General features: G+C 42.3%; 1 protein-coding gene across 1 annotated transcript in view; it reads left to right on the forward strand.

Moving 5' to 3' along the window:
- LOC147688938 (pituitary tumor-transforming gene 1 protein-interacting protein-like) overlaps positions 1–10,060 on the forward strand; it is a 199,861-nt gene extending 189,801 nt beyond the window's left edge. Inside the window, exon 7 of the mRNA XM_086941836.1 lies at positions 6,962–10,060. Coding sequence (XP_086797962.1) covers positions 6,962–7,011 — 50 coding nt within the window. The 3' untranslated portion in view covers positions 7,012–10,060. The remainder of the gene's footprint in view (positions 1–6,961) is intronic.
- Positions 10,061–14,765: the final 4,705 nt, after the last annotated feature.

A 14,765-nucleotide genomic window follows, 5' to 3' on the forward strand; every position in this document is an offset into this window, starting at 1 on the left:
GAGAACGTCGGGCCACTTTTGCGATATGCCGGGATCGATGAAGTGGGGCGCCTCCCTCAGGAATCTTCACACGAAGCTTCTCGAACTCTTCAGGCTTCTGGACCGGTACCGAATGACGTCGCCCTACGTTGGGCGCCAATTGGAGTTCTGGACTTTTTGGTTCCGTCCAGAGGTGTCAGGGATAACACCCGAAGACCCCGGAGTTCTACCTGTCTCGGTGCACAAATAAACAGAAACACGGGCTTCTCGATGGTGGCGTCAAAGACCAAAGGTTTATTACTGCAGGGACACAGAAGTCACAGAAACTACACACAGGCAGAATCTAGGAGCCTGTTCGATTTGTACAAAAAAGGTTGCTCCTTATATACGAAAAATTGGGCTTCGGGCAAATTCTTTACATGTTAGTACATTCCCAAACCTTTGTGTCCTAAACAATAAATATTTGGCGTTGCACAGGAATCGTCGACAATATCTGATGTCACAACATTTCGAACGAGGGGTTCCCACTGTTCCATCATAATCCCATGTCAACTTCTCATTCAGGAGCCGGACCGCCTCATCGTAAATTTCGTTACCTCCCCCTAATAAAGGCCCAGAAGGAAAGGAGCAGAGCCAGGTGTAGAAGATAGAAAAGCAGGATAAGAGATGTTTGTAGGTCGTAAATGGGCAAGGCTACCAGCTTCGGCCGCCTAATCATGATCAGGCCAACGAACACGAGAACCAGTATAGCAGGACTGGCCTCAGGCAGAGGAGGCAGTTTCTGTTGAGTCATGCAGCCATGGCGTGTTCTGTTCTAAGGTGCACGTGTTACTCGAGAGGTGAATCTCCGGCTAAAGCCTACGTGTCCTTAATCGAAATGGAGTGATCAGAGGTCATTGCGTGTCCATTGTCTATGTGAGGGCAAGAAACACAAAATGGCTGCCATAATCTAAGATGGATGCCATGGGTAGATCAGAAATGTGTTTGTAACAGAAGTACTCTTGCTCGTAGCATAGCGAAAACACCGGGATATGCTAAATGGACCATTTGCGGTTCACTGATCCCAAAATTATGTATTTACGACAATGTTGAAAACACGGGTTCAAACTGCACGGAACCTCACAACTAAATTAGATATTTGGAAGGATTCTCTCCCAAGTGATTCAGTGGTAGGGCCAATTAGCAACGTTGACTCCACTGAGATTTTGGATGCAGATTTCCCCCATAATCTCTTTCCGTTTTGTTTTTTTTGGGGGGGGGGGGTTTGGGGGGGTACCTTATTTGCATTTCACAGTTGAAAGATTTACGTTTCCCAGGGTGCTTTCTCTGATTTTCAGATTTTTATTTTTTTTATTTTATATTTTTAGAATTGCAAAAAAAAATTGCTTGCCAAAACACAGTTTTTCCATTGTCCGAGCTGCGTCATCCTAATACAATATGAGGGAGGCTACCTAATTGGCAGAATTTAGCCCCCTTGAGACTGAACTCACTATGAGTTTTAGAGGAAATTAAATGGACCCAAATCTAAAAATCTTTAATAACCAACACACCATACTCTTGCACCTTATTGTGTGAGACTTAAGAGTGATGGAGGATGCGTGTCGGAGGCAGATTGACCGGCCACTCTTATGACACCACACTGTTGCGAATCTGCCTGATTCAATTGAAATATTTAGATAGAATGCATCACAATAGTGATTGGCCGTTTTAAATGGTAAAGCATTCTTCCCTGACATGCCTTCGGTGCCTAAACAGTCAGGATGCATTCTTCATACTGGTTGGGCATGCCTGTCCATCGAAGAATTCTGGAAGGAAATCTTGGAGTCGATGGGAAAGGTTCAGGGTTGGCCAGTTCTGGGCAACGCAAAATGGACCCTTTTACCCGTATTTGAAGATATTGATGCCAATCTTCATACAAAAATGTTGCTACACTTGTGATTCGTTATTGCCAAGAGGAACACAGCACAACACTGGTGAGCTACCAACTCACCACCTCAGAAAGAATTGGGTTGCGGGTATGAACAGATGATGGCTGCTCGAAACACCTAAATACAAGTCGAGTAGATGTTCTCATAAGCATAAGATATGGGATTTCTCGAAAAAAACAGGTCCATTTAGACTGGTACCTTTGGTGGTCTGACCATAAGGAGTTTGTTATCTAAATATTACTTCTCTCTTTAGAATTCTGATTTTTAACAAAGTCGGTCATTGTCATCTGCTGTTAAAACTTCGATTTGTGCAAGTTACTTGATGGTTCTAGTAGACTCCCAATGTATCCTATGTGCTTATGTATGTAAATACATCATTCAATGCCAGTAAACATAGTTAAAAAAAAAATCCTTACAGCCTGGGCCCACAGCATAATCTTGTCTCTGCTCACTCAAGCAGGGTTCCTCACTATTGCTTGAGACCAGGCCTGAGGTAGCTTCCTGGGCTCCTTTTGGGGTCCCCTATTACATAGTTACTGTGATGCTTCAGATCTAACCCACTGTCCTCTCATAAACTCCATCCACTGTATGCATCCAGGAGGAACTTTCTACCCAACTGGAGACATGATTGGTGTCTCAACAAACCCCTTCCCTCCGGATCTATGTGCGGACATCTGGCCTTCTCCGGCGACCTGGTATTGCACCCCTACAATTCCCCATTTGATGCATACCTGCCTGTACAAGGACAGCAGCTTGCGTCAGGTCATTTCTAAGCTGGGTGGCGGAGAGCAGCGTGCATGTATGTGCTACAAACAGCGGATTTTCTGCTCTTTGTCTGCCCTTAGCGGCGCAGAATGGCCCCCCTTTTTGACAGATGAATTTTGGAATGTGGTTCAATTAGATCTGGTCGGCAGTACTTCGGCATGCAAAGGGAAGACTCATTTGTTAATGAGTGCCTGGAAGTCTGTTGGTTGCTTAATAGTGACCGTGCATGGCATCATTTTCAGAGTTATTTTAAGGTGGAAGACCAAGGCAGAGATACTTTTTTTTAGGCCTGGTTTTTAGTGTCTGGTGACAGGCAGTTCTAGCTGTCTGTTGGTAATTGCGAATGTCACTGATCATCCTTGGGCACTGGCATATCACAGATGGTAACATGTTTCCACACTCACACATTCATATCAGGGCATTGTTGTATCATAAAGTAATGCATATAATGTAACTTGCATGCGTTACAGGCTCCACCATGTTACACAATGTGTATTACAGGCACTCAATAAGAATGCAAGCCAGACACTTTGTATTTACTAACGCTTTTTAGCCATGCTCCAGATCTTGCCAATTTTTGGCCCGAGTAATTACCAGTGGTTGAGATTAATTCAAGCATACCACCCATCACTTTTTTGTTTACTTCAGTTATGTTATGTTATGTTATAAACCGTTTTGTAGCGCGCTCTGTTACTTGTGAGTATCCTGGCGCGGGGAAGGGATCATAACGGCAGAAAACAAGACTAAAGAGAATCCTCCTAACCTGCACTCATGAATAGGTGAGTTTTTAGATGTTTTTTAAAAGCAGTCACTGTCGGCATGGAGCGAAGATGGAAAGGTAGGGCATTCCAGGCCCGAGCCACCACCACCGACAGCGACAGACCACCCAGTCTGGCGCGTTTGAAGCGGGGAAGAGACAGTTTGAACAACGAGGCAGATCTCAGGGTGCGTGCCGGGATGTACTTAGTGAATCTTCTTTTCAAATATGAAGGGCCTTGGTCATGAATTGCGCGAAACGCCAGCACCAAGGCTTTAAACCGAATGCGTTGTGTTACTGGAAGCCAGTGAAGCGAGCGCAGCTCCGTGCGAACGCTCTTCCACCTGGGGATGTTAAATAATAGGCGTACAACCGCATTCTGAACAATTTGGAGGCGATTGACCAGGTATGCCGGAATGCCACTAAACAGTGCATTCGCGTAATCAAGGCGAGCCAGTATGAGTGCTCTGGCAACCGACTCTCTGGCCTCCCTGGGGAGTAGGGGGAAAAATTTACGGAGCATTTTCAGAGTGGCAAAGCAAGTGCCGGTGAGTTTTTTGATGTGATACTCAAATCTGAGATCCTCCGTAAACCAAATGCCCAGATTTTTTGCAGGTCTCCCCATCTCTGTTGGGCCAGGAATGTTTGGGGGCCAGAGTGTGCTCTTGAATGAGGGGGGAAAGGAGCCGTAAAAGAGCACCTCGGACTTGTCCTCATTGCACTTCAGCTGGGCCTGTGTTAACCAGCGAAATACTGAGGACAGACACAGATGAACTGTAGATGTGTCCAGGTTGTCATCTGGCCAGGTAAACAACAGTTGGGTGTCATCAGCATACCCTAAAATTTTGGCCCCGAACTGTTCAGCTAAGTATACCAAAGGTGTAATGTACACATTGAACAGTAGGGGGCTAAGTGTGGACCCCTGCGGGACCCCTGTAAGCAAAGGTCTTTGCTCCGAAGCATACGGAGGCATCCAAACCTGCTGGGTCCTATCAGATAGGAAAGAAGAAAGCCAATCAAACACCACTCCCCCAATACCAATGTCCGACAGCCGGCCAAGAAGGAGATCATGGGGGACAGTATCGAAAGCGGCAGAGAGGTCCAATAAAATTAGGACCGCTCTGCCACCTCCATCAAGACACTCCCGGATGGCTTCAGACATCTCCACCAGGGCCGTCTCGGTGCTATAGGCAGCCCTGAAGCCCGATTGGGCCGGGTGGAGGGCATTAGATGTTTCAACAAAGCTCTCCACTTGTAGAAGAGCAGCCTTCTCACAGATTTTTGTGAGAGCAGGCAGGAGGGAGATGGGTCGATAGTTTCCCGGGACCGACACATCTAGTCCTGGTTTTTTCAGGAGTGGAAGGAGTTTAGCGTGTTTCCAAACCTGGGGAACCGCGCCAGCGTCCAGGGAAAGATTCACCAATTGCGTAATCTCACTGCAAACAGTCTCCGCCACCTCCGAGAGCACACGGGCAGGGCATGGGTCGACAGGGGAGCCTGATTTGAGGGACTGGAGAAGATGGAGAACATCATCTTCCGTAACCTGTGCGAAGGTGGTAAGTTGGTGCCCAGGGAGTGCGGGAGAGGGTAAGCAGGGACCAGCTACAGAGCGATCAGCGGGAAGTGCCTCTAAGAGGCCCTGCTGGATCTTCGCTATTTTGGTTATAAAAAAAGTAGACAACTCCTCACACCATTGTGCAGAGGACGGAAGGGGCATGACTTCCGCAACAGGGGACACAAAGCTTTTAACGATCGCAAAGATCTCTCTGCTGTTGTTGTTGGCCTTGTTAATGCGCCCGGCATAATAGAGACCTTTTGCGTCCCTAATGGCTCCATAGTAGTTTTTTTGAGCAAGTCGAAGGGCGGATTTAGCCTCGGGGCTATACTCTCTCCTTCAGTGCCACAGGTTTGCTCAGACTTGGGTCCCGTGCTCACATTGCTAGGGGAACCAAGATGCACCTGACTGATGAAGCCCAACGGGGTGAATCTGGGTTTGGATTGCTTGTGTTCCATTTTAGCAAAGACCTGGCTTGGCAGTTCAGGCTGGACTGTTCTGATTGGTACAGAATAAAGGTTGATTCGCATTTGGCTGGTTTTTATGTGAGGTGGCATAGTGGGGGAAAAATATTTTGAACTGGGACGCGGACCGAGTAATTACCAATGGGTGAGATGAATTTAAGCATCCCACCAATCAATTTTTTATTTACTTCAGTCAGGCAATGTATGAGCCTACTAGTTTGCTTAAAATGTTCAAATATGACCTTATATGTATATATCTACACACAGACACATGTATGTACATTCAACACACACTTCACGATTACCAGTAGTATGTAGCCTCACCAGTTTTATCTGTGTGCACTAGTGTGCTGCCCTAAATATCAAATCTAGAGACGCCCCTTGCCATCCAAAGTAAGAAAGGTGAATTTTGGTACTTAATAGGATTCATAATGCATGCATGCATACATACATATATTATACTTGGTACACAATTATGAAAAATACTTAACTCATGTGCGTAAGCAAGGTTTACATGTGCTTAGAGCATGCATCGCTTTCGACCTTGCGTTGCAATATGGAGTGTCTTCTAGTTATTATGAGTTCACTGTTAATTCAGGTTACATTGAAAGTGCGCCTGCCGTGACAAATTAAATGAAGAACCAAAATTCAGCCCTATATAACCCATGCCAAAACAAGATTAAAACCGACTCGTAAGAACATGCAAAACAAGTAGCAGCAAAACGAGACTAAAGTGCAGGTAGCTGTAAAGTGAAGCTTCTTAGTTGTACACTCAAAAATGTTGGCAGGAACAGCCGCAACGGTGGGGCCGAGTTGGGGGGTTGAGGGGGCGAGTTTTGGGGATTTCATCAGAAGTTGAGGGAAAATTAACTTTTAATTAAAATTAACTATTTAATTTCCTTGTGGTCGTCTGTCGAACCCCCCTCCAATCCCTCCCAACCCCCCCAACCGCCCCCCCCCCCCCACCCCCACCCACCTAAACCCGGCCTCACCGCTCTTACCTGCACAGGCTGCTCCTCGGCGGGAGTATTCATAGAATTCTAGTGTAAATTAACTATAAAGTAATATTACAAAATGTCCTATCCCTGACGCTACAAAAATATAAATACAGCACTGACAGGTGACTTCAGGAAAACCAACACAAGCCAGCAATGTACAAGAGTACCATACTTTGAGCATATTCTTTATGCCATGATGTGTGAGGCAGGAATGTGTGTCAATTTTCAAAACACTTCTCATGTTGTAATTATTAGTTTTTCTCGCCTCTACAGGGGGCACTGCCTCCAACATGCATTTGTCCCAAACTAAGTAGTATATCAAAGGAATATTATAGGTTTAAAAGGTGACAGTCACAATGCCATACTCTGCTAATTCTCTGCATTGAAATTGGAAGTCAAACTAAGCTTTGTGATTTTGTTGGGGCCACTTTTTGTGTGGGCTCTACTTCTGGTGTTTTTTTGCAATAGTGCTGCGAGAAAGAGGCTTTTGACTCATTTGTTTCTCTTCTTTGCAGGTCTTCTTCCGGACTCTGAGCATCCATACAGCAGATTCGAGAACGACTGAAAGTGCAGCGGGCCTGCTCAAACTTGTGCAAGAGCTTATTTTGGGGGGAAATTAGCATTCTGATTTCTCCTTCTTTCCCTACTTTATTGTAGCTCAGCGCTGGGATACCACAAAAAAATCCTATGAGGGTTCACATCCTGTTCTGCTTCTGAATCAGTGGCCTTTACATGTTTTTTTATTCAGTAAACATCTTGTCGATTTGGCTGTCTTGTGGATTAGAAATATTCTAGTACTTAATTAAACTGTAAATGTAAAAACATAGAACATTTAAAAACCCTTAGTAAATAATATTATCCGGAGAGCTGATGTGCTGATTTCGGATAAATCTCAGTCCCTTTCTTATTATCGATGTCTAATAAAATGACATATAGTGGGCTATTCTGTGGTGCGACTTAGTTCGCTTTCCTCGCTGTAATGATGGCGATCGTACTCGACCTAAAGATGCTGTTTTGGGCTGCACTTATTTTTAACATGTTTTTGTGCACTTTATATATGGGACCACAGACCATATGTCCTCCTAATAAGCATGACGTAGTGATGTATACCGATTATATAAAAAAAAGTGTTTATTCACAGTGGTAACTTTGGGTGGTCCAGTGCAGTTTTGTGTGATTACCGATAGTGTAGCTGCAGAAATGAATGCATCCTCTATTAAATTGGTAAAGAAGTAAATTATGTGGGAGCGGTGAAAACAACTGCTATGAAATAGAGAAACAAACATCATTTTGCACTCTAAAGAAACAAACTTCTGCACACTAATGTTGCATGAGTTTTTTTGGGATATCTGTTTTTATTTTTAATCTATCTTCTGCCTGTTGTTTTTTGGAGGCTGGGTCATTGGCAGCGATAGGAAGTCCCATCTGGAAGGAAGACCTGCCGGTTTGGTATTTGGGAATTAAAGGTATATTGGAGGAGGATGGATAGCTCTGCATGTGATGAAAGAAGCATGCTTGTTAGTGTGTATTTATTATTTGTTATGTTTCATTCCGCTGGTTATTTCCTAGTAGCTGAAATGTAGTAGAAGTCGACTCTGCCTCCATTTGCTATGAGAGTCCAGGGAGCACTAAGGTGTCTTTGTTTTAGCGAGTTTTTGAATGTAGGCTCTTTCCCAAGATTGTTCATGTCACAGAGCTTTAGAATTTTAAAATAATTGTGTTTTTCCTAACAGGGCATTTTAAACATATCCATGCTGACCGGTTAGCTGATGCTGAAAGTACGCCGAGGTCTGAAATGTCTGTTTGAATGATAGAATCACAGAAGTAATCAGCACCGCCTCCGCAGTATCATTTCACACAATGTATATCGTGCTACACCCTTCCCCATACTTTCACAGCGCATAAACATTAGGTTGCACCTTTCACGAACCGTGGTAATGCTTCATATGTCGCTGCTTAGACATTAGCTAATGTATTCTCTTGCAACGAAATCCTTAATTAATGTATCACTTGTTTAAGAGACATCTCACTTCTTGTCACATATCACACAACACCCGCTCTTTAAATATCTCTCAAGTGAACGCCAAGAACGGTTACTGAGGTTCACTTGAGCTCCGTGGAACAGGTTTTGTGATCTGACACATGAATGTATTTCTCCTTTTCTTCCCATGCTCTAAAGACCCCAAATGTGTCCGGTCCGCTTATGATGCCAGTATTGCACAAGTGGAGTTTTTAAAGACCGAGCTGTGTGGAACCATTTCCTCCAGAATTTGTAATGTCCTTTATCACCCTGTTGGTGCTTTGAGCATTATGTGCAGTTTGCAGTGCCCTCCCGTCTTTTGTTCTAGAGAATTAGGATAGTGCACATATGGGCCCTAAATGCACACATTACATTTTAAAATGTTTCAAACTGTGGCACTTTTTGACTTCTCTTCACTATCACACCACCCCACAAATTATTAAAATTCTATCTGCACAAATATGAAGTACAATGAAAATAAGTCTACTTCCGATCGTCCCAGAGAAAACCAGTAGTGAAGTTGGGTCCTGTTGGATTAAACATTCAATATTTCAATTAAATGCTATACAAAACAGCAGGGTTAGGCAATATATTACAGAGTCGTGCTACTTTTTAAAAGGCTCACATTTGTGCTTTTCTAATGTAGGATTTAGCAACAGGACTTTCTATGCAACTATGGTCTTTCTTGAGTGCAGCTCTAAGTACTTTAAGCATTATTTCTTTAGCTAGATCCAAATTATAAAATGTTTCCTACAAAAGATGCGAAGTTCTAACAGCTAAACGTTCTTTGACTTGTAATTTTATTTACAAAGTCTACGTTTAGATCATTGTAGCCGGCAGCCAAGCAGAAACGTGCTCATTTGCAAAACAAAACCTCGTTTAATGGGGTTCCGTGTTATCCGAAGAAATCAGTGTTATCAGGAAAAAAGAAAATATTTGAAGATTATTTCCCAAGCATTTTGTAAAGCTTTTGCAGTGTCGCAGGAACATATAATATGCAAATATCTAGAATGACAAGTCTCGTTGATGTTCATCCATTTACTGCTGATTACGTTTTTCAACACAATTAATGACCACTAGGTCAAGGGAAAATGTAGTCCTATTTCATACAATATATGCATAGTTGCTTCATTATGCCAGCTCCTCGATTTAAAGTCACTATATAATATGTCCTTTTAGTTAATATGTCAATTCTACTATTGTTTCATGTGTTCAAGCCTCAATTTCAACAGTTGATACCACTGCATTGTAAAGAACTTCTGTATTCTCGGGGGTTGTAAAGAAAGAGTCATCAATATAGTGAGAAATACATCTGGTGCAGATGCACATCCTTCAGTACTGTTGTCAACATTTCATCTGGTCCAACAAATCACAAACGTACATATGTCTTATCTTTTTACTTCATGCTGTATATGTGAAACAATGTGCTGTATGATATTGCTTTGTTACTTATGGTGAATACAGACATTCCTAATGTTTTTCTGCAGCATCCACTTCTGTCAGTAGTTTGTCATTCGTCACGAACCATGCATTATGTGTAAGCGAAACCTGCTGTCCCAATGACATGGTATGTCAAATAAATGAAATAAATGGGGCTATGTTTTTTCGTCCTTTTTTACTCGCCAGTTTTCATACTTTGATAGATATCTCGGCTTTAGCTATTGAAGTGTTGCTTGTTAAACTGGACCCACTTTAGTCTCTCCAGCTGGCTTAGGCTGTCGCACTTGTCCTATTTCCTTATCAAACACTGTAAGAAGAGTTGTCTCTAGTGCATAAAATACAAAAGTACTGGACAGCCAGCTGCGCCCACTGAGGGAATATTGCGCCTCTACACCCCTTGCAGTCTGTTGGTTGTATGGACTTTTAGTTTTGCGATTGGAACTAGGCCACACATGTATGTGTTTTTAAAAATCCACCATTTCTTTATCTACTTTATGTTGTAAATACTCGGTGGTTGCACAGCAACCACATGTTCAATGAAAATTATGACCTCAAATTCGCAATTCAATGGCTAATCTGTAAGCTAATGTCAAGGGCATGGCAAGTGATGGAAGGAATGCAGTGTATCTGCAAGCGAAGGAAGGACAGGTTAGGGAGGAAAGGTAACTGTTATGTTTGCTGTTTTGCTCAACAAACACATTGCACACTGGATCCATAAAGCATCTGGGCTGCTTCCCCCTTAATTTACATGTGCATTTTATTCGGCAACGCACTGCCCCGTTAAGTATACATATTTTCCCTACCTTCGAGACATTTTAAAAATAACTAATTTCAGGTCACAATTTAACTATGTTAAGAAAATAGTTTTTTAATCCTCTAGCCCTTCCCACCCCGCTCTTCGTGCTAAATCATAAATGATCAGGGAACCAAGTCAGAAGTTTACTCGTTTTTAGGTTCGAGTTGACAGGATATATGTTGGTCGCCAGTAGATAGTTATAGTTAGGACCTAGTTTCAATAGGAAAAGTATTGACTTGCGTATAACGGGCGTTTTTTATTGTATTTACATTTTTTTATTTTAGAGTTTTATATAGCTCGAAATTGATCCGAATCCGGTATCAGAGCACTTTACATACCACCAGTTGCATTACATGAGGACACATTCATTTTTTGTTAGGCAAGGGGGGATTAAGTAATTTGCCCAAACTCACAGGATGTTTAGCATCATTGCTGAGACTCGAACCCAGTTCCCCAGATTCCTGGTCGACTACCCTAGCCATTAGGCCAACTCTTCTCCCCGTTGAATTTCCAATCTTAATGACATTTTTCATTAAAAAATGTCAAAGTAGGTTCTGTGTGTCATGGAAAGTTTGGGGGTGATTCATGCGGTGGGGACTGAGAAATAGGGGCGTGAAAAAAGATTGCGTTCATAATCTTAATTCTCATAGAAAGGCGTTGTTGAACCTACAACCCAAACCGCTATAAAAGATTGATTATTTTGAGTCTAATATGATTAAACGTGACTAAAGACTATTCATGAAACTTTGAAATAATAAAACTCTTAACCGCATGCGCGCTAGCAGTTTTCCCGCTGAGCGCTGCGATTTTAAAAATCCCGCGTTACGTGACAAGGTCAATTCGTCACACGCACAGCGCAGGTAACGCCCATGACGAGCTGACCTTGTCACACGCATCGAAGGGGTTAAAATCTTCAGTAACTCTCATTATTGACTGAACTTAGTGAAAGCCTGTTTTTCAGAGTCTCAAAAGGAGCACATATAAAGGGTGATAACAGATTGTAGTCACAATTTCAACAGGATCACTGCAATTATGCAATTCCGCAGCTGTAGCACTTTCCACATAATTATGAATTTGCTACATTTGCCTCATAATCCTTCATCTACTGCATAATCAGCAGATTTTTACGAGATTGTTTTTTCTAGCTCAAACAGTGCCTTTTGGACCTATCTGGGTCCTTTGACTCGGTGAGCCACCTGGTTCTTATCCATTGTTTAAGGGAGATTGGGATCGTAGGATTGGCCCTTAAGCTTCTAGTATCTTTTCTTAGTAATCAAACCCGGTCAGTAACCTTTGGTTACTTTGTCTCAAGCTCCTTTTTCTTACCATATGAGGTCCCACAAGAGTCTTCTTTAAACCCCACTTTGTTTAATATCTATGTGGCTCCTTTGGCGGCATTGAATGAATCTTTTGGTTTTAACACAATATTTTATGCAGAATACAGGCACAACGTGGTCTCTATTCACTGTAATGTAGATGGGGTAGCCAATAGATTAAAAAACGGTATGCCCTCTATTGCCAGCTGGATGGACGGTCAATGTCTCAAACAGAACTCTGATAAAACGGAGGTGCTTCTTTTTGGATCAGATGTGTGTTTTTGGAATTCTACTTGGTGGCCACCCACATTGGGCCCCTCACCCTCCCCAGTCACCAAAGCGAAAAAACTGGGAGTTATTTTTAATCCCAAATTAAACTTCAAAGATCAGATAAATCAGCTAATCTCTTCCTGTTTCTACCTTTTGAAAACATTGGAAAAACGTCCTGCCATTTATCTCTACTGAGCTCCAGACTGCAGTGGTGGTTACGATGGTGCTTTCTGGGATTGATTACTGTAACGCTATTTAACTGAGCATAAAACAAGGCCTTTAAAAAAAAACTTCAGCGAATGCAGTCCATCTTCCGAAAAACCATAGGCCATCTGAATCCGCTACCAAAGGGCTCAAAGAACTACACTGGTTGCCAATTAAAAGCAGGGCTGCTTTTAAGGCACTCTGCTTAGCACACAAAGCCCTACATGGTATTGGCTCTGACTAGTTTAAGGATAAAATACTATGGCTTATTCTCTGATGATCTTTCCGATCCACCTCGGACAGGAACATGCAAGTAGCTAAGATTCGAAAGGCTTTTAGGGGTGGTAGAAACTTTATTTATTCCACAGCTTTGCTGTTGAATCAAAGGCTTCAGCACTGTTGGTCTCAGTACAACTTAAGGTGTTTTAGAAACCATTAAAAACCTGGCTCTTCACTTCCAGTTAACTAATCTTTTGCTGCTTTGATCCCTTCTGAGCCCTGGAGTACTGCTGTTGGCGCCAAGATGCCTTTGGGCATTCTTCACTCTCTGCAAATATTAATCTAATCTACACACCTGTATATTCACTGAAATAAATTAAAGGTTAACATGAAGTTTTAGCTATGTAAGCCCTTGGCCTACGTTAAAAAACCCTAGAAAGTTTACCTAGCTAGCTGTAAGTTGCTTCCCGCCATGCACTCCTTATTATGACCTTACATTGCATCACTTATTACATGTTAAATGGCATCAATGATGACCTCTCAAAGCATCAGCTGTGAGTTCGATTGGTATTTTATTAGGAGTAACAACGTTAATAATTCCACATATTTTGCAAGGGTGGGTAAGTTGTATTGCTTATGAGAGTCACAGAGAGGCTACTGGAATGGAGAGATTCCTAAGCAATAAAGTTTGGTTTCTGAAATTAGCCCATGAGATAGACAAGAGAGCATAGTCGTGTTATTGTGTCAATGCACAAAAGTGGGATAGTGTTTTTATCTGGACAACTATGGTAACACTGGGTGGTAGGAATTTTGTGGATCCCTGTATACTCCTGAACTTTCTGTCCCAAAAATGACAGTAGAATGTGTATTCTTAGCCAACGTTTGAGGTTTGTGAGGACATATAGGTAAGAAAACATCATGGCATTGTCACACTTCACACCACCTTAGACTACCCTGGATGTCTAGTTTTCAGAAATGTCTGGGTTTGGACGGATTCTCTAGTTGGCAGCTGAGCTAAGGCCCAAATTCTGCAGCTACCCACATTGTAAAGAAAAAAAAAAGCATTGATTATGCTATGTGGAATGTGATATCTACAGGTCAGATTTTGGGGTGTTTTGTGAGGCGGGTGCAAGCTCAGCCATAAAGAGTATTGTTTTTATTGGGAGACATGTCGTAAAACACAGTAGTACAACATGTGTTATAACCAGTTGGATATTCTCTGCATTTTTCTCCTGATACTCTGTTCCCAACCGTGAATATTTTTCCCTGCATTTTTGCTAGACTCCTTGTTCCAAACTGTGAATAGTGCACCAGTGTAACTGTCAGATTTTCAAGGGCACTTTTAAGCTCCAAGAAAGGTAGGTGAAGAATGCCTGGACCGGCTAACACGCGCTTTGGAATATTGCTTGCAATAGCAAACAGACTGTCGGTGTAGCATCTGTGGAACCTGTAAGAAAACATATATCTAAAAAAAAAACATTGAACTGGCCTAAAAAAATAGTGTCAAGTCAAATATACTTTTATTTGATTTCGTTAAAAAAAATCATAAAAGGGGGGAAAACCACCATTAGTAAGGAAGACATAAAATGCATATTTTAAAAACGTATAAAATATAGAGAAGCACAAGGAATTCGGTCAGCAAGCAAGTGGCGTTGGTTTAAGTCAAAAGATTAAAACGTTCAGGCAATACAATAGAGAAGTATTGAGGCTGATTGTTCTAAAACTACTTGGGTAGGTAGGCAGTTTCTTTTTTTCTCCAGTTCTATTGTGCTATTTTCAAGAAGTTTATGGCACTGCAAGACAGTTGGATTGATGGACCTCTGAGACATTGGCTAACTGCTGCTCTGCAAGTTCTTATTTGTTCCTTCCTATAGGCTTCAGTTTTTCTGGTTTCTGCTAGGAAGGGGCAGATACATAATAAATGCAGTAAAGACTCGTCCCCTGCTCTCATAAGCGGCATTCCTTTGATTGCCAGGAATGTTTTCATTTCGGTGTCAGGTCCTTTGATGGGAATGACCCTAGCCTCAGTACCATGGTGAGGAAAGTGGTCTAAC

The sequence above is a fragment of the Lissotriton vulgaris genome, chromosome 10 (genome assembly GCF_964263255.1).
Source record: "Lissotriton vulgaris chromosome 10, aLisVul1.2, whole genome shotgun sequence".
In the NCBI taxonomy this organism is placed as follows: domain Eukaryota; kingdom Metazoa; phylum Chordata; class Amphibia; order Caudata; family Salamandridae; genus Lissotriton; species Lissotriton vulgaris.